Genomic DNA, 24,457 nt, shown 5'->3' with positions numbered 1-24,457 from the left:
ATACAGTTGCGCATTAATCACATAATTAATTTTTTAAAAATCCAAACTTTGTAGCAGGGAAGTTGCAAAGTGATGATCTAAAAAAAGACTGCAGCAGGACCGACTGACTTATAGGAAGAACTACAAAGAATGTGATTGTAATGTTGGCCTTGTGCACTGATTTTTCTACTTCTTCCACATTATTAGCTGGCCTTACCTGTCCAAATTGACAATTAATTTACTACAGACTAGGAAATGAATCACAACACATAGAGGAAGGAGCAAAACACCCCACATCCCTACTTCATACATACTAAAAACAAATTAATGTTTGCCTTCATGCATAACAGCTACTTTATTCTATACCACCTGCTGATCACCTCCCATAGACCGATTAGATCTCACAGGTTAGGTCTTCTCCGGATTCCATCTGCCAGCCAATGTCGGCTGGCGACTCCCCGGGGGAGAGCCTTCTCTGTCGCAGCTCCAGCCCTTTGGAACGATCTCCCCGTGGAGATCCGGACACTTACTACCCTCCCGGCCTTCCTCAAAGCCGTTAAGTCCTGGCTGCTCCAGCAGGCCGGGGGGCTCTTGAAATATCCAGCCCCTCGGAAACTGTGACTGTTGTGTATTTTAAAGTGTTGTTTTGTGTATTTATCCCCTTCCCTTGTTTATTGTAAGCTGCCCGGAGTCCTTCGGGAGTGGGCGGCATACAAGATCAATAAACTCAAACTCAACTCACTGAAGTAACATTTATAAAAGAGAAGTTGTTTCTATCAGATAAGTATAAGATTGTGACACCAAATTTGGACCCTTCCCTAATATTTATCCATTTTAGAAGATTTTAAACATTATCATTAATGCCTATTACTGAATTAAAGACAGTTTTCACATATATAACAACGTCATTCTTTTCAGCTGAAACTATTGACAATCACACATACATTTTTAATGTAAAAATGGAAGTACACACAATTTCTTTCAGGAATACAAATAGCAGCACTTGTCCACTGTGAGAAGAGTGCGAGTGAGTTAAATGGTATTGGTGCCTCAGTCTTACTGGGACAATGTGAAATAGGAGAAAAACAGTGTCTCTTATAGATAATTTACTGTAGCCAATTGGCAGGTGAGAATTCTAGGAGCATGGAGAAATGGAGAAAAAAGTCCTGAAGAGGATAACGAAGAAATAAATTTTATAAACTACATGGGCCATTTATCTTACCATTAGGCAACAACTGGTATGCAGTCACACTATTAGAAAGGAGACGAGAACAGGGAAGGAGGAAAATAATCAAAAGCATAAGCAAATTATTGTACTGTTAGCAGACTCCTGCTAAAAATTTAAAGAGTGTCAAATAGCAGAGTTCTCCGATTGCTCCCCTATATAAGTCCAGATGTACTGTTTTTCAAATACAATGATCTGAATATTAAATTGGAACTGATTGAAAAAGGAGAGAAATGGAGAGAAAATATATCCCAAATAAATCCTTGCTTTAATAGGCAAGATTGCATATACTAGTCTTGTTCTACTTGGCCAAACTAAGATTTAGAAAGGTACCCATATACATACACATATAAAATACACATAAAAAATAAATAATTCTGGAGCACAAGGCGGCTACAATTGGGCGATTGTATGCCCAAAATCCTGCTAGGTCTCACTTTGGGAGAAATGAATAAAGGCCTCAAATGATCTTAAATGATCTCAAATGATCTTAAAGGAAACCAATAAATAAATAGTTTATACGATTTATAATACCTTTTCTGCTTTATTTCCATTTCTTTCAAATTTAGGATGATGAAGTAAAAATAGAAAAGGTATTATGATTCTGCACACTAAAGATGGCAACATACAAGATATCTTAGAAGACACGATCTATTTACAAAAAACTTGTCAGACTAAAAAATAAAGTTGGATCGGTACTTTGGACACTGCCAAGCCAGAAAATCGCAGCAAATGATGGAATAGCTATAGAATATGGCAAACAACTAAAGAAGAATCAGTGAAAGTTCAACTAAACTAAACGTATGCCTGCAAATAAGTTTGAAAGTTTGGATACCCATCTTAGCAATGCACTATCGCTGGCTCACATAGAGCCCACCTTAAAATAGGTATTTTGTTCATGATCAATGATCTTGTCCAAGAACAATCACATCTTTTCAAATGCAATTTCAAGAAAAATGATTGCAATGTATTAGGTATACTGTTCCTTGCTTTAATCAGTACACACACGTACACACACACACACACACACACACACAAAATAGTTAAGTTAAAACTTACAGCAGTAATTGCTACCTTTTTAAAAAAAGGAAAAGAATAAACTGGAAGTGGAAATATTAATTGCGAGAACAAGTAGAATAATGAAGCAAAAATTGACGTATATACAAGACAAGAATTAGCCTCAACATTAATCAACATATTTTTCTCTGAGATGTTAATTAACTATTTAATCTCCTCGATTACAGAGATCATATTTCAAAACCTTATCATCTAAATATGAAAAAGTTCTGTTAAAAGCTGGATGTTTAAACCATCAAAAATTGTACAATACAATAACATTTTAAAAAATATATATTTATATTAAAATCAAAATTATTTAACGAACATTACGACATAAGGAACTAATCTTTATTGCCAAATGTTGGCAAGTAAGGAATTTTCTTATGGTTATTTAAAATAAAATGCAGATCGCTAAGGAGATAACGGGGAAATAAATCTTTTTAATCAGAAGATAGGTAACCATGTTAGACTATTGCAACCAGGCATCCGAAGGTAAATTTAATCAGACAACATATAGACTATCACATATAATTTTGCAGATTGAACAATACGTTTGATTGCATTTCTCCTCAAAGCATGAAAATGCTCCTTTTCTATTTTTCTTATTTTCATTTCAATGACTGCCTCACAATTTGGCCACCATGCTCGCAAGCATTCTGTGCAGCTTCTATTTTCTAAGATGTTAATATGAACATCTAAAAATAGGGAAGAAATGTCCATATGGTTTATTTTGAAAATGCCCGAAAAAGGAGTAAAACATTGGAAGCAGCTGCTAAATGAAAAAGTCAGGTTTATCATAATTGGGAGATTATGAACAAATAAAACTGTGACAATTAATTGGAAAACTTGTACTTTTTTAAAGAAGGAAAGTCGTTGTGGGCTCTTCTCCAGAATGAAATGCTTTTCTATGATTCACTGAAGTCTTCTGAATTTCTTTCACTAACGTGCATGAAGAGTAATGTACATGATTGTAATGCAGGTGAAGCTTGCATTTGCTAAGGGATATTAGTATGAGTTCCATTAATGATTTCATGATAATGATCTTAAGCAATGATGGATCCCTGAGAGGAATACACCGGCTTAGATAAAAATAGTTTTAAATGAGTTCTTTGTAGGAATACATACCGTATTTTGCATAGCAAAACATAAACATTCGTTTGTTAGATTGTAAAGGTCTGATGATAAACTGACGCATAAAAGAAAATGAAATTAGCTTTAGTTATGTAGACAGTGCCCCCTAGCCTCCAATGTGCAGAATTCTTTTAAAAATACATGCAGCATTTATAAAGTGCTGGCTTTTTATTTCATTCTCAAATATATTACCAAGAATAATTACTTTTGCTATAACAGAAAAGCTCCCCCCCCCCCATTACAAAAGTCATGGAAATATGAAAATGATTGAAATTAAGCATTCTTATCTGCTTTTCTATTTTTGTATAACCTGCATAAAAGGTTATACTAGATTGATTAAAACTTTCATTTAGGGACAAAAATGTTGCTAATGTGAAAGTCAACTACTAGCTTCATTAATATGTTTATCAGTCAAGTATATTTGAGTTGTTTTAGAAATTGTTTTATCATTTGAAAGAGAACTGAAGATGTCCATTTAAATCACAAGATTACATCTTTCCATTTACTTGTCAATAACATTTAGCAATTTTTCTCAGTAGTGCAAAACCAGGAGAAAAATCATCAATCTACAGTAAAGCTCTCAAGACTTGTAACTGTGCAAAAAAGCCATACTTTTTTCATATTAGCCTCAATACTGTAAACAATATATTTATCATTCTTACGCCCTTAGCCGCAAAATAGACTGGGAATAAAAATAATATTTCATGCCTGCAACTCAAAAATAGTCCAAGAGTAGATGCTATATTTGCATTTTTGAAAACATTTTGAATATTTCTGCCAACTTTGGCAGGAGGCTGAAAATATAAAAACATCTCTTTAAAAAAACTGCTTCAGCAATACAAAAATATATACTTTTAGATCAATTCCACACATTTCATTCAATGCATGCATTTTTATATCAAGCTTGTAAAAGACAACTGGCTAGACTTTGAAGTTTATAAAACCACTTCTAAAAACCTTATAACTTTACCGTTTTTTTTTTCCCCTTAAAGATACTGTGAAAAGATTTATGGACAAAGATAGCTGTGATTTTTGTTCATGGAACAAAAACTGGGTAAAAGAAAATAACACAATAAAAATTATTACAATTAAAACAAGCAACTCCTAGTAAAGTAAATTAGCATTAAGTAAGCAAAATAAAAATGTGATTCCCAAGATTGAAAAGAAAAAAAGGCAGATTGTTAAACACCTTTTCTAATAAACTGTAACTGAACTTGATTAATTGGGTCTTTTTCATCTCTTTAAAGATGGATCAAAAACCACCTGATTCAAAATGTGGCATGTCAAGAGTTTTACTGTAGGCCATTTACAATCAGCCCATATAATTCCAACTCTATATAAATTTATAACATAAAATAAACATTTGCTTTTCTATCACACCGATGTCTAAAGTTGGTAATCTGCTATTGCTAATCCGCCTTGTGCCAGCCTTTGGACTCAAGGGGGAAAAGGAGCATGGGGGGGGACAAATGGCTACTTACCAGCAACTCATTATGGGAACTATTTCTTTTCACCTAGCTACTCTCCAGAGCTGCAGTAGGTTCATATGAAGACAAGAAACTGCCAACAGATGTATTCAAATAAATAAAAATAAGAGGTTAAAATAAGATAGACAGATAGAAAGGCAGATATAGATAGATAGACAGACAATCACCTTATTTTTCTTTGTCTGCAGGTGTATATATGTATCTATATATTTGAAGGATCTTTCTTCCTCTAGTTTAAAAATAATCTCTTTTTCTAAACAATATTTTATTCCTCCAAATTTTACACACTCTATAGCCCTGATCAGTTGATCAGGCTGTGCTGATTACTATTATTACAGATAGTCCTCAATCCATAATCATTAATTCAGCAATAGTTCAAGGTTTTCGTTAATGAGAGTACCAGAGATTCAGTTAGGAAGGTACCAGAAACATTTCTGCAATTAAGTGGATTTTTTTAAAAATCCAACCAGGTTGCATATTTGTTTTCATTTGGATATTAACTTGGATACCACAAATCTGAGAAGAGCATTAGTAACATCAGTAAAGTGGTTATGTCACTTTTTAGAACTGTCATTAAATGAACTGGTGGTAAGTTGAAGACTACCTGCATTTTTCCTAGACATAAATCATCACAACAAATTGTGAAGAAATGTTGCTTAATACTATTGTTCTTTCAAAATAATTCATTTCCCCAGAGAATATATATAATTATACGTACCTGCTTTAAAATTAAGCCTACCTTGACTCAGGTTTTTTTCCCCCAGGAGCAAAGCATTACATGGCCATCCATTCGTTTAGAAATTTAAAAATATTGTTTGCAATGTTGAAGCAAATGCATGGTTCAGCATTTCTTAAGATAATGCAGCTAAATTATCCATGGTAAGCTGCATTGACTACCATTTCTCAACATTGCTTAGGGAAGATTCAAATGATGGGAATTTTTTTTGCAGCTGAAACTTTCTAGTACTTCTGTGCTGAAATTCCTAAAGAACAAAAACATCTTATATTGCTGTCTCATTTATTTCAGTGTTGTTTGCAATAAAATGCAGCAAATGCGGCATCTAAAAGCATTCAGAACTTCAAGAAATAAACATAGAGTCATTTCAGATCCGAGTAGTCATTTATCATGGTGTGATTCTTTTATTTTCATTGCTCCATAAAGAGACCATATATTTCTTACTTTCTGAAATTTTATAGAACTGTGGTCAAATTCATCTCTTGCCAGAATGAGATACTTTCTAAGTGGTAACTCAGGCTCTGTTAAGCTGTATAACAATATAACACTTTAGTTATCAGCAATCTATCGATCAGATTCCATAAAAAAATCAATTAAGAGATTCTCGAACCTACTTCTATTAAGAATGCTGTACTGCATTTCAGTCTGCACTGTACATCTTGAAATACTGAAGATTACATGTGGTCTTTTTTTCCCTTTGCCTAAAAGAAAACAGAAATAGTCTCTTGTAATGAAACACTCAATGTATTCTTGAAATACATCAGTTTTGTAATTAAGAGTTATTAATTATTAGTCAACGTTTCTTAAAAGCACAAGGCTTTTAATCAAACCAATGCTCAGACCTGTTCTTGTTTAGCTTCAGCAAGGTCACTATTATACAGCACTTTGAAATTCTCATCTTTGGATATGCAAAATACTATATTCTAGGATGAAATTTGATGGCTAGGAACCTAGGTAAAATCATTTAAGGAAATTAATGGAAGTATGTTCTATTCCTTTCAGTTTCAGTTACTTATGATCTTTAGAAAAAGTGCTATTGGTAAGTAAGGAAATATTCCTGGACTACAGGAAAGAGGATATAGGAAATTGTATCCAGAAAAGCAGGGTTCTTTGCTTTTGTTTTTTACAAATTTCTATCATGTTTTAGGATCCAAACCAATATTAAATGCTATCATCCCTCCTGCTCCTGTATTTTACGCTAGGTAATTTGACGCCTTCTCGGAAGGAGGTTGAGAAAGGGACAGGAAGCAGCAGGCCAAAAAAAAAAAAAAAAAAACCAGATTGAATAAGGCAAGCTGTCAAGTCACTTATCATGGTCATTATAATATAAAATACAAATCAAAAAGTCTTAGTAAAGAGCAAAGGAGAGCAACTTTCTGCTTATTTAACAAATACAACATTTAACAGAATTAGGATAAATTACGTTTTCTTGGTCTAAAGAGCTTCAAACTATGCACCTTCGATAGGAAACTCTATTTGGATTCTTTGAACTATTTTAAGCGATTAATAACTAAAAAAAGTACATACCAGTTTTGCAACTCATTTTGTTACGGATCTTTAAGCTCAAGTCTTCTTCGCAGGAGAAAGTGATTTTCGATTCCCCAGGTGTGAGGAAGATTTGCTTCAATGCAAGAACTCCATCTGACGTTAGATTGCCAGTTTAGCAGTTTAAAGTGTGTTTCAAAAGATTTTAGCGCACTGTATATATGTAAACTGAGCAATATGGCTTCAATGCCTTGTTTTCTGTATTGTTTTATTCATTATGAAGTGAAAAAATGACAGTGATTCAGCTCTTTTCTTGACGATTGGGGGGTTGGGATTGCCACTTGGAATGGTCTCTTGGAATTTTTTAAAAATCTTTTTAATTATTATTTTTTTTTGCCATTATCATGGGCTGTGGGTATAATTTCATTATTATTGCTTTTTTTTCTTTTTTTTCCCCAAGACCATTCCATTTCTTTATTTTTTTAACATCTTAAGGTGATAAAGAGATATATGCAAAGCAATCATACACTGTATCGTTAAAACTCATACGTAAAATACGTTCACAAATCCAACAAAAGGCTAGTACATAGTAAAGCCTAAGCATACTACTATGCAATATTATGAATACATAACTTTAGAGACTTCAGTTTAGTACTGTTATCTATTATTTCCGAAAACATTCACAAAGATCTTAAATGCAAATTTTCATTCCATACTTGGAATAAAACAAACAAACAAAGAATATTCTATGTTATAGCAACGTTTGGTCATTTTGATGTGTGACCAATTGTTTTTAAATTACAAAGAATCCAAAGAATTCTGTAATGTTTCCATAGAATAAAAACATTGCATATGTTCCTAATACGATGTCTGTAGCAATCATTTACCGAAATGTAAATGCAACCTGAACATCAATCACTCAAAATACAGGATCAATCAGCCGCTTGTTTCTCATCTGAAATCCATCTCTCTTTCCATCCAATTGTCTTGCAGTACAAATATTCAAAAGTTCTTTAGGAAATGTTAATGCAATGTAGCTAAATCTCTAGCGCTGTCTCTGATCAGTTGAATCATCTTCTCCATGAACGAGATTCATTGTCATCATCCTCTTCATCATCATCTTGAAGCAATGAGTCATCTACCAAGGATTCTTCCTGAAACTAAAAGAAATATTTAATAAGACTCTGCTGGAAGAAATACATCCATTAGAATCTGAGATTATGCAAATCAGAACCTTGAAAGGATAGGCAAGCACATTTTGTTTAATTTAAAAAAAATCATCATTACTAAAGGCAGTCCTTGGCTTACAACAGTTCATTAAGAGACTGTTTGAAGTTTAAAAAAAAGTCACTTATGGACATTTCTCACGCTTACAGCAAGCATCCCCAGGGTCATGCGATCCAAATTCAGATGTTTGGCAAGTGACTCATATTTATCATGGTTGCAGTGTCCTGGGGTCTTCAAGGAAAATCAGTGGCAAAGCCAAATCCAATTAACAAGTTTGTAACCATGTTACAAACTTAACAGGTACAGTGATTTACTTAACAACTATGGCAAGGAAGGTAATAAAATGGGGCAAAACTCATTTAACAACTGCCTCACTGAGCAACACAAAATTTTGGCTCAATTGTGGTTGCAAGTCAAGGACTACCTCTATTTATTTCATTCAATATACAGATATCAAACTGAAAAAGGATCTTTGAAAACCAAGGAATATTTGGCAGGGGGGAGGCGTTTCAACTATTTGTCAAGCTGTTATGCTGGTGTAAGTGAAGTAACAAAATGTGAAGAACTATGCAATTTCTAGCACTGAATGTATCCAAATTATTTAGGTTTTCAGTCAAATAGTTGATATCTAAAGTATACCTCAAAAAAGAGAAGGGCAAAAATACGCACAAACCTATGTGAAGCTTCAAGACTGTGTTTTTACCTGCTGCCTTACCTGTAGTTTCAGTTAGTAAATCCCAGGCCTTTACTTGTATATAAATCATGACCTGGTGTTTTAAATGACAAGCAAAACAAACCAGTGTTTGAAGACCAATACTATTACAGACAAATGGTTGTCCTCTTAAAACCTCCAGTGACAGAACACCATAACATCTGGAGCCAAGCCATTCCAATGGTTAATTGTTCTATTAGGAAATTTCTGTTTAGCTTTTTGATTTCTCCTTGATAAGTTTCCATCTACTTCTTGTCTTGCCTTCAGGTGCTTTTTGGAGAATAGGTTGACCCCTCTTCTCTGTTTTGGAAGAATGTTATGTCACTCCTAGTCCTCCTGTTCATTAGACTAAATAGATTAGATATACCGCAATCATTCTTTGTATGTTTTAGCCACCAATCCCCTAATTTTTATTTGTTTGTAATGTTGCTCTCCTTTGTTCCCTTTCTAGAGTCTCATCATCTTTTTAATATCATGGTGACCAAAACTAAACACAGTATTTAAAGTGTGGTTTATGGAAACGTGAATGAGTAATGTGGGAAAACAATTCTTCTTTATTGTCAATGTACAAAATAAATACAACTAAATTGATTGGACTATCCTCATAGTCATATTGTTGCATACCATTAGAAGTCACGCTGCCTAATAATCTCTCTATACATTTGAGGTACAAGGACTGATCTATGGAAATAAATTCAAATTCTACGGAAAAGATAAGGCACAGGAGCCTGAATTGTATAAAAACTGGATTTTGTATTGTGTGTTAGTGCTCCAAAAATTCCTTTATCACAAAAAAATAAAATGTAGAAAAATATTTAAATTAATACATGTAGATTTTCTGCAATTTATATGAAATTCTAGTTTGGAAATAGTCAATTTTAAAGAAAAAAAATACAAAAGTAATTTCCCAGAGATGAAATATACATCTTTTAGAAGGTGCTTGCACAAAGGCCAGAGATTAAGACTATAAATAATAAAATAAATGACATGACAATGGAACAGCAACTCTGATAAAATTTATGGTTAAGTCAGTGGAATTCTGCACCCATAATTTACCCTACAACTGATATTTCTAGAATCTGATTGTTACATACATTTTAATATTCATATATAACTTTATGAGCAGTAATGGTGGATTTTTATCTTTGTAAAAACCTGTAATAAAATCATGCTAAATGGTTGAAGAAACTTTGATTGGAAATCTATTACGTATATGCATTTATTGAAGAGAAAAAAAATCTACTCACATAACTTGTTAACTAAAGTGTAATTGAAGGAACCAATAAATACAGGATAGCAATAGCAATAGCAGTTAAACTTATATACCGCTTCATAGGGCTTTCAGCCCTCTCTAAGCGGTTTACAGAGTCAGCATATTGCCCCCAACAATCCGGGTCCTCATTTTACCCACCTCGGAAGGATGGAAGGCTGAGTCAACCTTGAGCCGGTGAGATTTGAACAGCCGAACTGCAGAACTGCAGTCAGCTGAAGTAGCCTGCAGTGCTGCACTCTAACCACTGCGCCAGATGTTTGTTACTAATGTGAAGATGTAACTTCAATAAATGCTACACACACACTGTACAATTCTAGTAGTAAGATCATACTACAATTTTAAAAAGTGTGTTAAAACGTTATACAAAGACAAACATTATGAATTTCAGAGCTTTCAATTTAGTACTGCTATCTGTCATCTCTGAAAAGATGTGTCTGGAGTTACAATGGCCACCAAGACTGCTGGGATTGCCATCACTAAGTGATATGATCACGTAACATCACACTTTATGCCAACATCCCTTAGTGATGGAGGTCCAGTCCAAATTGTGGCTTTAAGTTGAGGACTACCTGTGAATGCCATGTTTTTATGTTTCCTAATATCCATTTGTTACCAAGACAGCATTTTCTTTAAGGGATACTGCTTTCTTAAATGTAAAAAGGGTGAGCGCTTCTCTTAAATTAATCAGTAGTATGCCTTCTTCAAACATTTATGATTGAGAAAAAGATGCAGCCTGTCCCAGAACAACCAGAGATAAACGTTCACACTCCTTCATCTCCTTGTACACTTACTTCCTCGTCATCTGGCTCGGTCTCTTCAGTTTCCACGGTTGACATATTTGTTACTGGCTTGTTCCATGCTAACTTCAGGTCTTGCCCTTTAAATCGAGATCCGTGGATAGCGGCCTAGGGGCAAAAAATATTTTTAGGGGGGAAAAAAAAACATACACACACACATATGCTATAATCAACTGCAGAAAAGGAAGAGAACCAAGGACCAGAGGAAGCACGAGCAAGAACAGCTCACAAATATCTCCATGCGCCTAAAGGACTGCATTTATTATGCTACGTAGCAAGGCATATAAAACGAAGTAAAATATATCAACAGCCTTATGATATCTCACAGGGTGATGATGTCCCAAGGAAAAATAGTAAAAAAAAGCCAGAGGACAAAATGCAGTTTTTTGGCATTCTTCTACTGATTTTATGATTTCTATTTCTAGCTTTTAATAGAGATAAAATAAGCCCTGCTTCCGATTACAGAAATTCATTAAATGCAAAATAGGCTTAATGCTCCATTAAATTATTTCAGAGTTTATAATCAAGCGTATGAAAGTACTTTCCATTTTTACAACTCTCCCTTCTATTGCACTACTATATTATACAGTATATATTTAAAAAAGAACTTCAAATTAAACTTCTCAAACTTGCATCACACTGTATTAGACAGCCAACTGTTACTGAATCATTTCCTTATTTGTGCTTTTCTCCAAAATACTGATATTTATTAATATCAATAAGACTGCAATCCAAAACATGGCACCTTGATAACACAATGGGTTGATAAATAAATAAAAAATAAACTTCATGAATCTAATTCATCTTGCAGTAAAACATTCTATTTTCGGCAAAAGTCTGGCAATTGAATTGTTAAAAAAAATAAACCTTTGGGATATTCATGCCTTCAAGTATCAGATACATTAAGTGCTTGCTTTGGAAATAGTACCTCCAAATTAAAGTAACATGAACTAGCATAAATCAGTGTTAGCATCATTCTGAAATAATAACTGCCATGGTCAAAAAAAGATTTATGGTATAATCTGAAAGTACAGCATAATGTGAAATGTGGAAACAATTACATGTCCAATGACATCTGAACATGAATTGTGTGATATTAAAGTCCCTAGGCATAAATTTTAAATCTGTACATATAAATTTATGATAAATTTTAAAAGATACCACAAACCTATTAAAATGCAACTCGGGAGACTTTTTTGTACATGGTCTTGTCACAACACCACAAAGTGGGATTTTAAACACTGAGTATATATGACATTTGAGCTTTTAAAAAACATGGTAATCTCTGAAAAAAATTACAGCAACATAAAAATGTAACATTTCGCGACTAGGGAATCATCTCAAACCCAAATGTATGTGATCATAAAATGTAACCTTTTTTCATTCAAGGCAGTAAAATATTCACTACCGTTCCTTCAAAGAAATCTCATGAAGCTGAAGCTAATTGAGAAATGAATTTCTACAGTCTCTTTTTCCACAGAATCAAATCTAGAATCCTAAGGTTGGAAGGAACTTTGAAAGCCTTCTAGGTCAACCTCCCAAGATAGGGAGTCCTCATACTGTCCCGGTACAAATGGTTGCCCAATCTTTTCTTGAAAACCTCCAGTGATGGAGCATCCACAACTTCTAGAGACAAGCAATTGCACTGCTTTTAATAGTCCTCATTGTCAGGAAATTCCTTATTTGCAGGTTGGATATCCCTCCGACAAGCATCTACCCATTGCTTTTCCTCAGGTGATATGGGGAATAAGTCAACACTCTCTTCCCTGTGGCAACCCTTTTAAGTATTGGAAGACTATTATCAACTGTCTTCATATTCTTTAAATTTGCTAAGTTAGCAAATTTAAATATACCTAGTTAGCTGTTCTTTATACAATTTAGCCTCTAGATTCCTTACAATTTTAGTTGCTCTTCTCTGCACACTTTCTAGGGCCTCAGCATCTTCTTCTTTTTTGTATCATGGTGATCAGAAATGGAGACAGTATTCTAAATGTACAGTATAGAGTGGTACTACAACTCCACTTGATCTTGCTACTATCCTTCTGTTGATGCAGTCCTGGACTGTGTGGGCAGCTACACCACATTGCTGACTCATATTTAAGAGACAATCCACCAGTGCACTTAGACCTCATCTGGTTTTTCATGTCTAGATTTTATTTTTCTCACCAATTTCCAAGTTATATTTTCAAAAAATATACTGTGCCGTATTCAGTTTATTGACAAGTACAGATTTGAGTTGTATATATTTTATTTATTATCCTTCATTTTTAATTAGGCTACCCCATCCACAGGATTATATCTGTGGCATAATAAACTTGCAAATGTTCAACATTTGAGCGAACTGTGATTTGACACTAGTAAGTAAATTATTAAATTCATATGATCATATGCTGTGCTTTTATAGCTCCAACATTAGGGCACAAATCTTTTCAAGTTGAATTTTTTTACCAAAATATCTTTAATTTTTGGAAGATAAGTGATTAAATATATTAAAATCAATAACATTGATTATTAAAATTAATAACATTAATATTTTCTAATTTTAGAATATTCACACACTGGTGAATAAAGCAACAAAAGTATTGGACATAAGTAGACTTAGAACTATTAAGTTTCATATTGGACATTCTTGATTCTTGATTTATTTCAACTGAAATAAAAGGAGAAATGAAAGACATTCTTCACAGACGTCATTTCCACTGCCATTGCTTCAACTAAATGAATGCTAGAAATTATATTTTCAGAAATATTCATAGCCAACGTTCATTTTCTCTTCTGGTATCTTAAATTGTGATGCAAACATCTGAGGTGATTGCCCAGAAATACTATTTCACTAGATCTGTTGTATTTAATTAAATAATTTAAGCTAGAATAATATTCAGTAGAACAAATACTGAAAGTACAACTGCCTGAAATGAAGACTTTACCTAATTTTATCTATCCCTCCCTCATTCCAGTGCTTAGTATAAAATACCCATGATACACAGCAGATATATTTGCAGAACTATCTTGAAAAGATTTAGTAACTGTCCTAAAAGTGAAAAGGATAGGAGTTAATCAGATTTTGGAAGACTGCAATGCTCCAAAGACAGGACGTATAAAAACATTTCACTTTCAAATATAAACATATTTGAAGAAAAAAAAAGGGCAGGGATATACTTACTGCTTCTGCTTCTGCTCTTGTTTTGAATGTAATCACTGCATGGAGAGAAGAATCATCTATCTGGCAGTCTTCAATTTCACCATATTGCTTTTAAAAGGAAAAAAAATTCTCATCTAGGCAACATATTTATTCTTTGCTAACTTTAAGCTAAGAGCATTTAGATACAATTTGTACTGACAATGATTCCAAATCTAAAATAACTGTAGAACTGTGTTGTTTTTTTTAAAAAAAGTTAAGTATAAAAAATGGTTTGAAAGGAAATTGAATATAAGAAAAGTTTAAGCATGTTTTTTAAAAAAAAAAAATCTTGCAAGATAATGTTATCTGTTCATAATCTGCCTATTTGGGAGCAACCAATTCAGAGCAACCTCTAAAACCAAGCAACCAAGCTCAGAGAGCACCAAGTTCACACCCTAAGTTAAACAAGCAGGATGCAAGGTCTACATCTAGGATTTATGATGTCATGATGTATGGATCAAAGGCACAGACTGTATATCATGGAGTATGAACCCAACCCAACACAACACAACCCAATTCTTTATTACAAATCAGTAACCCAGATGGAGTTTTTTGTGCAGCTGTTGCTAAAAATGGGATCGTCAATATCCGATTATGGATATGGCACAAGAGAGAAGGACTCAAATAGGCTTCTTTATTTTCATTCTCTCCCTCATTGTTAACAACCATGCAAAATTGCTATTTCCTATCCTGTCCTGCCTTTTCCCACACCTGCAGAAAAAAATATGGCAATAGATGTTCTTCTTCAGATGTTCTAAGGAACATCTGAAGAAGTTCAGCAAATTTAACTTGGCCTGAGTATTTCATCAGTCACAGTGAAAATGTCAGAGGTAACACACACCCATACACAAAAAATCACACATACGTACTAAGATTAGCAGAACAAGATAGTTCAAGCTTCTTGGATGAGAAGCGAAAGGTCCTCAAAGGAAAAACCAAGACAGTCCAGTTGCCTCTTGAAAAAAGCATCTTTAGGATAACCATGACCTGGATGACCGAGAATCTCCATAGACAGGTACATACCGCAAAATGAGGAAGGAGATCTTCCCTGTCATTCTCCGTAAAAGCTGAGATTTCTAGGGCTCGAGGACGATGATCCACCACAGCATGAACAGAAAGACTTCTTCCTCGACCCCGGCCTCGACCTCCCCTACCTCTCCCACGAGATACCCCTCGACCTCGTGCGTGCATTCCTCTCCCGCGGCCAGAGGAAAGAATGCCTCGTTTTGCTGCCTAGTAATAATAAAAAGTGTTCATAGAGACCAAAATGAGAGATATTCTCTGCATGCATTTTCAACTTTAGAACAATGCTCTGCATTATGTAATTTATAATCATACGCATAGCATTATCATCTCTGAAGTGTAGGTGGCTCTTACAGATTGATGCCATAAGGCTGGCTCATGAAATTAAAGCAAAGGTGACTCTGTTAACTGGGTGACTTTAGATCACCTGTTCTCTCTCAACTGAATTTTCCCAGAGGTTTCTTGATGTGAGAAAAATTAGGGAAGGGAATGCTAATTATGCCACATTGAAAGAAAAAAAAAGGGTTCAAATCTAACCCAAATCTTTGTCATTGATGGTTTAATTCTTTGATGATAACATTTTCTTAAAAGAAAGTGAAACTAAAGCAAATATATTTAAAATATGCCTTCCAAATATACATGCCATAGACTGAGCCAAAATTCAACTGAATGAACTGGAAAGGTATGTCTCTCTGTGTATGTGTTAATTTTTTAACACTTGTCTGCTCCATAATGAATGGTTTACGGAATTAATGAAAGAAACACCAAATTGTGCTGTTATTTGTCACTTAGATTCCCTTTATAAAACAGCAGAACCCAGATCAAGCTACATTTAACAAAGACCTATTTCTGTTAATATATATTTCTAGTAAGAAAAAGGGGCAGTGAATCGTAAAGGCCAGGCCAGGGAAATAGGTGAGAGACATTTCAATACCAATAGCACCATCTATGGGTACATTGTAAAAATGCCTCCTGAATAGTGACTTAAGTTAAAGACAAAATTGCTGAAGACAAGTGAACAGAAATATCCAAGTCCAAGTCCTCCAATAAAAACAAAAGTTTTACGGTGATTTCTGCTTAAAATAATTTTTGCATTACATAGACAAGAAGTGAAACATCTACAATGATAACCAACAATAGTGAAATATACTTACTTCAAGCTGCAGTTCTGTATACTTTCTCCTTAATTCAGTAACTTCTTCTCCAGCCTGCATTTTCTTATATAAGTCCAACTCTGTATCCAATAGTTCTTTCTGCATCTAAAATGTTACGGAAGCAATTCAGTTTGCATTTTCTAACTCACGCACAAATACCAGATGAAATAACTAGATTCCACAGGATGTATAACAAGGATGCTATATAGAAAAAGAAGTCCCCAACAGAGGTTATGCGCATTAGCAGAACACTAACCATAATTTTCTTTTTAATCAGTTTTAAATGAACTACTTTTATTTTTCCCGATTCTTAATTATGATTCCATAATGAAAATTAACTCCGGACAAATTATTTTGCTTGCTTAGCAGTATTACTTCAGACTGCTAAGCAAGCAAATAATTTGTTTGGAGTTAATATTCAGCATAAAACCATAATTCACAATCTGGAAAAATAAAAGTAGTTCATATGATGCAGAAATATTCAATAATCTACCAAGTTATAAAGCATTCGACCAGTATGGGAAAACTAGTGGGTTAAAACCCCATTCAAAAATTTGGATTGAATGAGGGAACATTTTTTTCCATTGTTCCCCAGAAGGGAAGAATGAATTGTAAACACTCACAAATACATACATACAATCAGATGTAAAAAAATAAAACTAATTAAATAAAAAAAGAGATAAAAGAGATCTGAAGAGAACAAAATGGGAGCCAGTTTGGTCTAGTGGTTAAGGCACCAGGATAGAAAGCAAGAGACCGTGAGTTCAAGTCCCGTCTTAGCTGTGAAAGTCAGCTGGGTAACTTTGGGCACTCTCTCTCAGCCCAGCCTGTCTCACAGTTGTTGTTGTGAGGAAAATAGAAGAAAGGAGGTGTGCTGGGTATGTTCACCACTTTGAGTATTTGAAAAAAATAATAAAGGCAGGATACAAATAAATAAATTTAAAACAAAATTTTAAAAAATCTGTATACCTGTGTCCTTGTTTTCATGCTTTTTACCAGAGTGCTTGTTGAGGAAACTCCTTTTAATTCATCCTTTAACTTGGTGATACTGTTGGTTAATGTCTCCAGAGTTTTCATGATTTCAGCTTTGTCTTCTAACTTCATATTTTTATTTTTCTCCAGTTTTGAAATCAGCATCTAGTGGAATTATCGTGTTAGTAACAGGAATTATTTATGAGTACTTTTCCCACACATAAAAATATTCATTCTAATACCAATGTGGTTACATTTACAGATCCTGGATCCAATTAAATGTTTCAATTTGAAAAAATCCATACCAATCAACAATAAAAAAGAGGGAAAAATGACCATTTACTACCAAGATATATTTTATTGGCTTACTTTCTCAAAAAAAAAAAAAAAAATCTGCTTGAAAAATTCATTCACAAGAAACAAAATAGAACTAAAATTCTTCCAAACTCATAAAGCTTTGCTTATGTCTTACTTGTATTGAAAATATATATGGCATCTTACTGGAATATGAAAATTGGTAGTTCTTGAGCAACTGCCTCATCAATGATTCCTCGCAGTTATGAGATGAAAAAATAACTTTGCAACTTATGCCCACATTTACAATCCTTGTGGCTTCTTTCTCTCATGTATTTGTCTATACAATCAGTACGTTCTCCTGTGTCTGACATATTTTTCTTTCTTACCTCCTCACAGGTAGGAGAAATTGCCTAAGTAAGCTAGCCCTGACCTGCTTTTCTCTACAGCACAGTATGTCCCCCTAAAAAGTCCAAGTTAATTAGTTATTAGAGCCATCCAGGTGTGCTGCTGCCCGACACTGACAAGACTCTAATCAATTTTATACTGAAGGCTTTTTTGCCTTCCAGGCAGTTAGTGGTTTGTAACTATCAACTTGCTAGGCAAAGAGCTGGCCCTAATGTATTACTTTAGATCTGTATTTCCCATTGTATGCCTGCTTACTCTCTTGTAATCTCTTCCTCTCCAATAAACTATAAACATATTTTTTTCTTGCTAATAATCGCAGTGTTGGGATGAGCATTCCAAAGGGTGGGAGAGTGAGGGAAAAGGGCTATAAGATTTGCCCTTCTGCCCTGCTTCCTTGTGAGTCAAGTTCCACAAACTTTCCAGATTTGTTTGGGCTCACCCAGTGGTTTGTGGTTGTATCCGTCTGACACTGTAAAGCAAAGGAAAGCTGAAATAAAATAGTAAGCACAGTTGCATTCATATGATTTTTCACTTAGTAACTGCTTTTTTTGATGACTGAGTTACCATCCCAATTGCAGTTGCTAAATAGGGACTGATTCTCTCTCTTTGTTCTCTGATTTTTCCATTTAACTAGCTTTACAATATAATTTTTAATGACATAAATCTACCCTTATATCTTAAAGGTATATATTTGACTATTATCATTCTATTACCTTTTGTGTTTCAATATGTTTTTCCAGGATCTCTTGTTTTTTCTTCCTCACATCTTGCTGAAGTCTTAATGCCTCCTAAAAATATAAAAATCCCATGAAGAATCTCAATACCTTAACTAATGCTGCAATAATTAAAATGCCTCCAACTATGTATGTACAGGTAGGTACACACACACACACACACACACACACACACAGTTAAATTCATTAAATATTTTTTTAAATTTAAAATAATCATTATATCTGGAAAAAGGCATAAACCATCATATTATATTTTCACTAAATTAATACATATAATTTTCTAACCATCACTATATCTGAAGAATATCTGTGCTAGACATTCTCTTCTGGTGTATGGGATATTTGTTCAATTTATATGCAGAAACACAATAATTTAAAGGCATAATTGGAGGAAACTAAGTCATCAATTCATTGAACAAAATCAAATATATTTAATTCCTATTATTGTAAGAGTCTATAATTTAACTTGAGATTTAAAGAATCCTAAAAAATCTAGCAAAAGAAAAGAACTATCCATAATTCAAGCATGTATTCTTCAACATGAGATTGCCATGATGGTAGTATCATTGTCGAATTTGTGGAAAGATTGCCCACCATGTCCATTCTCTGGTTCCCTAGAAGAGCTGCATAGAGCCATTCCAGAATAGTTGAATTGGACATAGTTATGAGGCCACTGCTATACTTCCATGGAAGTTTTATATGTAATTACATGGATTGTCTATACGTTTACTTTTCTTCATACACTACATAATAATAATAAAATGAGGAAGTCCAGGTGCCTCTTGAAAAAGGCACCTTTGGGGTAATTGTGGAATTGTAACAGTATTTAATATCTTCTTAAATCTTATATCTCAGTGTTTTATTGCATTTCCTATTGTTTGGGAAATAAATATTATAGTTCAATTATATCTCATTGGGTAGCTAAAAGTAACCGTGAAATATAGCAAAACTAATATCATTTCTAGTATATTGGATTTTTAGGATATATAGTCCATGAGGAAAAAACAAACAACAAATAACACTAGGACTTTTATTCTAGTGGTTTCAGTGATAACCAAAATAACCATTTTTAAATTATTTGTAATCATGAGTGCATGCTGTGATTGGAAAACCACACAAATGCACACACACACACACACACACACACACACACAGAGTTTCACATAAATATATTTGAAATAAGCATATATTTATATAAAAAGAAATTCATAGGAAGAAAGAAGTATGAGTGCTCTGAATTATACTTAGAAGATCATAAACAATATGCTTCAACAAGAAAAATGTCCTTTACCCATAATCACATTAAATATACCTGTTTTTTCTTCTGTGCTTCATTGGAATCTAACAGGGCAGTGTTAACAACAGGCAAAGTTTTCTGAGCTGCCTTCAAAGCAGCTGGATTATATACTGTTTTTGTCAAGCCAGTAGAAGTTGACAACACCTGTAATAGAAAAATCTTTCAATTTAACTGAAAGCTAAAGGATAATTTTGAAACTTGTAAAATCAGCAGTCACAGAATGCTGTTGAGTCAAGATATGATTTTCCTACCGTACATTCAGAAAACCTCTAGTTTCCTCATAGTAGAAAAAATGGAAATTTTAAAAAGGGGGTTGTCTTATTTATTTATTAATCAAATGTACATAGCTGGATATCTCATTAATTTTTCTTACAGCTCCTTCCATATTATAATATATTACAATATATGGAAGGAACAGTAAAAAAAAAGCTAATAAATTGTATACATTAAAAGGGTATATTGAAATTATGAATTGTGGCTTGCTAAGGGAGTTAAATAAGTTTTCAAAATAATCTCCAAGAGTTTCATGCCTTAAATGAATTCTCTCTTACCAGCTTCTTTTTCCCCAAAAGCTTATGGACATTTTATCCAACTTAAATTATCCTGGATCACTATATGCATATTGGACTCATCGAGACAAAAGAATGTAAACTCACAAATAAAAGGCAGCAAGCTTTTAATGTGCAGTTTATACCCACACTATTCAGTATCTACCTACTCTATTACCCAATGTGCAAATTCCACTAGGTAAAATAAAACTGTACTGAGTAGGAGTATCATCCCAATACTGAAAGTCACATAACCACAAATGCCAAGCAAAGAGATGGAACCATTAAAGCAAAATATAACATAGCCTAGCAGGCATCATCTGGGTGCTTTGGGCAAGAACTCCCCTAATCTCTTCCTACCAGCGATGCTGACAGAGGTTTATTAAAATGTTAATCCAAAAAGGGTGCTCTTGCCAAGAGCTTTAGGAATTGCTTTAGCAATTTCCTGCTGTTAGCATTACTACACTAAAGTCAGTTTTAAATGTCAAGCAATTTCATTTTCTCTATGTTAACAGATGCTGCACCAAATTCAACCTGGTTTTGTTAACCACCATCTTGGCATGCAACTCCATGCTGAAACAGCAACTATTTAGGTTTCACTGATGATGCCTATTTGAAAAACAAGCATGGCTAGTAGCATTTCAACCACCTTCATGTCACAGCTGTCATGGTTTTAAAGAAACTGACAACTATTTTGCATTTATCACACATGAGCATCTGCTTTGAAGCTGACTCGGATTAATTATGAGATAGTTTGCTGAGCATTATAATTTTCTTACCTTTTCTGTAGTTGGAATAGATGGTTTAGGCACAAACCCAAGTCTATCCTTCACAGAAAGTTTGGTTACATTCTAGGTGAAGAGAAAAAGGATATGTTTAATGTTTGTAATACATGTTTTTAAATACATTTTGTCTCACTTTTAAGGTAGTTATCTAAAACCCAACCAATTCGGTCAAGATAAATAGAAGATTATAGACGGGTTTTGCAAAACACCCATTCCCTTCATCTACAGCATTTTGGGGCATACTTCAAAACATACAGTATACAACTTTCTGCTGGATCAAATACCAACTTGGGAAAAAATTAAGCTGCAAGCTGATTTAAAAACTAGCGAGCAGACAATACAATAAACAATGAAACAGGGCCTATTTTAATATACCATTTCCATTCGCGGCATAAAAAACAGATGAGCAAAAAGCAGTGATTCATTAAAACTCACGGTGGCTGCTCAAAGCAAAGTCTATCATCCACAAGAGATTTGGCAATGCAGATAGTCCTCAATTTATGATATGCCACACCCCAGACTGAAATGTTTAAAGTTTTGTTTATATACCCAACTTTCTAGATTGGCCTCCCCCCACCACAAATTCATGTAACATTTATTTTACTAATGAAGTTGCTTTAATTAATTTTTCAATGAGCTTGAGAGCCATTATATCCTTTCTCTCTCTTTTTTTTTTGCAATGGGGAATTTTCAAAGATAAATAAATGAATAAAAACCTTACTTGAGTATTAGAACGCTTTAATTCTTCAGAGACAACAAGATTAATTAATCCCTTTAAACATTTTTGGTTATTAATTATTATCAATTCAAATATGCAATTTTATTAAACATGCGAATTAAACATAAAAATCATTTCCTTTTTAACATGTTCCGTTTACCACAGGTGCTTCTGACAGAGAAGAAACTATATAGTTTGGTTTTTCAGACTAAGAAAGTTAAGAGTCACATTCACCTGAACAATTTCTGCACTGGCACTCTGTGCTTCAGCAGGTTCAATGTTACTGATAGGCACCGGGCCTAATCGTTCCTTGACTGACTGCTTCACAACTGGCAAAATGGGCTGCTGGACTAAAGGCTGTATTACCTTAAAAAGGAAACGAAATCTTCATAATAGTTCATAAAAAGTTCAACTCCAAGTATGACTGGCTTCTAGACATTTTACCATTATTCCTTTTTTCGTGATGTTCTCTCATCTATTTTGGCATAGTTATATTTTCAGTAAGTTTCATAAGGCCATAGTCCTGAAACTACTCAGATTAGTTAAATCTAAAAACAACAGTTTAAGAATAAGTGTTCTTTAACCTTTCTTCTTCATGCTAACAAATTCTGTATGACTGTGTTAATATCCTCAGATTATCTTTCCAATAAATAATTATATGGTTCTATATAATACTTCAGAAATGGATTAGGGGATGAGTGTTGTGCAGTTTATCACCAAAATATACTCAAAGTTTACAAATAATATTTAAGAGCCATGCATGCTTAAATATGTGTTTTACAGAAGTGGTTGAACCTCATGAAACATCTTTGTAACATTCATTAATAAAGCAATCTTATTATTTTTTAGGCTTATATATAAGAGGGGGGGATGTTTTAATGAGCAGCAGAGACATTTTCGGCATAAGACTGAGAGAACACTGAATTATGAACAATATTATTATTTTTTAAATGAAACTAGGAAGGGCAAAGAACATCTTACAAGAACAATCAGGTACTAAAATGCTATAAGCTCTAACTGACTGTTTTTCTTATAGTAAAACAATCAAAATATTTAACTGATTTATATTCCTAAGCAAAATTCTTATTCAAATAAAAAATATTGATTTCTTATTATTGATTTGGAAAATTCAAGATCCAAACTTCTTGAAAACCATGCTAAAGTAGATTTTTAGCTTAAAAGAGCTATCCAAATTAGTCAAATTTTATTCTTTACCTTCGGAACTGAAGTTGTAATTGGGGGAGTACTGCCTTCTCTATGCCAATAGACTTTGATAAATCGATTATTTAAGACTGCTTCTGTACTCGATATTGCTTTTTTAGCTTCCTCGTGGGTAGCAAACTGGATGAGGGCACCTTCTGGATCTCCCTGGTAGGCAACCTATGATTTTTAAAGGAAAGGCAAACACAATGTAGAGATGCAGAGTGAGTCTTTTCAAAGAAGCACAAGATTGTCAAGGAATGTCATTCAGAGAATATTCAGATTATTAAGACATTTAAGAGTTCAAGCAAATTTTACTAGAAATCTCATAAAATATAATTTTTAAGTAACCTTGTCTAATTTGTAATTCCTAGTCGGGAAGTGGAGAAGAATATTCAGAATGTACATTTCTGGGCATTTTACTGAGCATGTTTTTGGTACAAACAAACCAAATTTTCTTGCAATCTTTAACCCCCCCCCCCCCCGCCAAAATGAAAACCCAATTCCAAATCATAGACTTTTAACTGGGTACAAAATGAATCAAATGTTTAAGGGAAGGCCTGCCAAATGAACTTTTTAATATTTTTTAATTGCAGTACAGCAAATTGTAATACAGGTAAGTCCTTTACCTATGACCAGAACTGAGCCTAAAATTCGCAATGAAGTGAATTACTGCAGTTGTTAAGTTAGTGACACGGTTGTTAAGTGAATCTAGCTTCCCCATTGACTTTGCTTGTCAGAAGGTCACAAAAAGGGATCACATATCCTTCGGACATTGCAAATGTCATAACTACATGCCAGTTGTCAAGCATTTGAATATGGATCTTGCGACCATGGAGATGCTGCAATAGTTGTGAGAAACTGCTGTATACTATAAAGCAGCCATAAGTGACTTATTTCGGTATCTTTGTAACTTCAAATGGTCATTCAATGAATGGTTGTAAATTGAGGACTGCCTGTATAGATTGAGAAGGAATTAGTATCTGTGCCACTTTACAAATACGGAGACAGGCAATCCAATGCCTTTCAAAT

At 33.9% G+C, this 24,457-nt stretch overlaps 1 protein-coding gene across 4 annotated transcripts in view; it reads right to left on the bottom strand.

The window, feature by feature from the left end:
• Positions 1-2,103: 2,103 nt before the first annotated feature.
• The window catches only part of RBM26 (RNA binding motif protein 26), a 42,654-nt gene continuing 20,300 nt past the window's right edge, over positions 2,104-24,457 (bottom strand). For 2 of the 4 annotated variants that reach the window (XM_032226347.1, XM_032226348.1), the window contains exons 12-22: positions 23,441-23,605; positions 22,460-22,591; positions 21,502-21,573; positions 20,190-20,318; positions 18,857-18,931; positions 17,439-17,606; positions 16,470-16,574; positions 15,316-15,525; positions 14,275-14,361; positions 11,106-11,219; positions 2,104-8,262 (exon numbers count right to left, since the gene is read on the bottom strand). In XM_032226347.1, coding sequence (XP_032082238.1) covers positions 8,173-8,262; positions 11,106-11,219; positions 14,275-14,361; positions 15,316-15,525; positions 16,470-16,574; positions 17,439-17,606; positions 18,857-18,931; positions 20,190-20,318; positions 21,502-21,573; positions 22,460-22,591; positions 23,441-23,605 — 1,347 coding nt within the window. In that variant the 3' untranslated portion in view covers positions 2,104-8,172. The remainder of the gene's footprint in view (positions 8,263-11,105; positions 11,220-14,274; positions 14,362-15,315; positions 15,526-16,469; positions 16,575-17,438; positions 17,607-18,856; positions 18,932-20,189; positions 20,319-21,501; positions 21,574-22,459; positions 22,592-23,440; positions 23,606-24,457) is intronic. The other 2 variants (XR_004256154.1, XR_004256155.1) reach the window with 2 other exon arrangements.

Source organism: Thamnophis elegans, chromosome 11 (assembly GCF_009769535.1).
Source record: "Thamnophis elegans isolate rThaEle1 chromosome 11, rThaEle1.pri, whole genome shotgun sequence".
Taxonomy (NCBI): Eukaryota; Metazoa; Chordata; class Lepidosauria; order Squamata; family Colubridae; genus Thamnophis; species Thamnophis elegans.
Note: the sequence above shows the minus strand (reverse complement) of the source record. Positions and strands in the feature narration are given on the sequence as shown.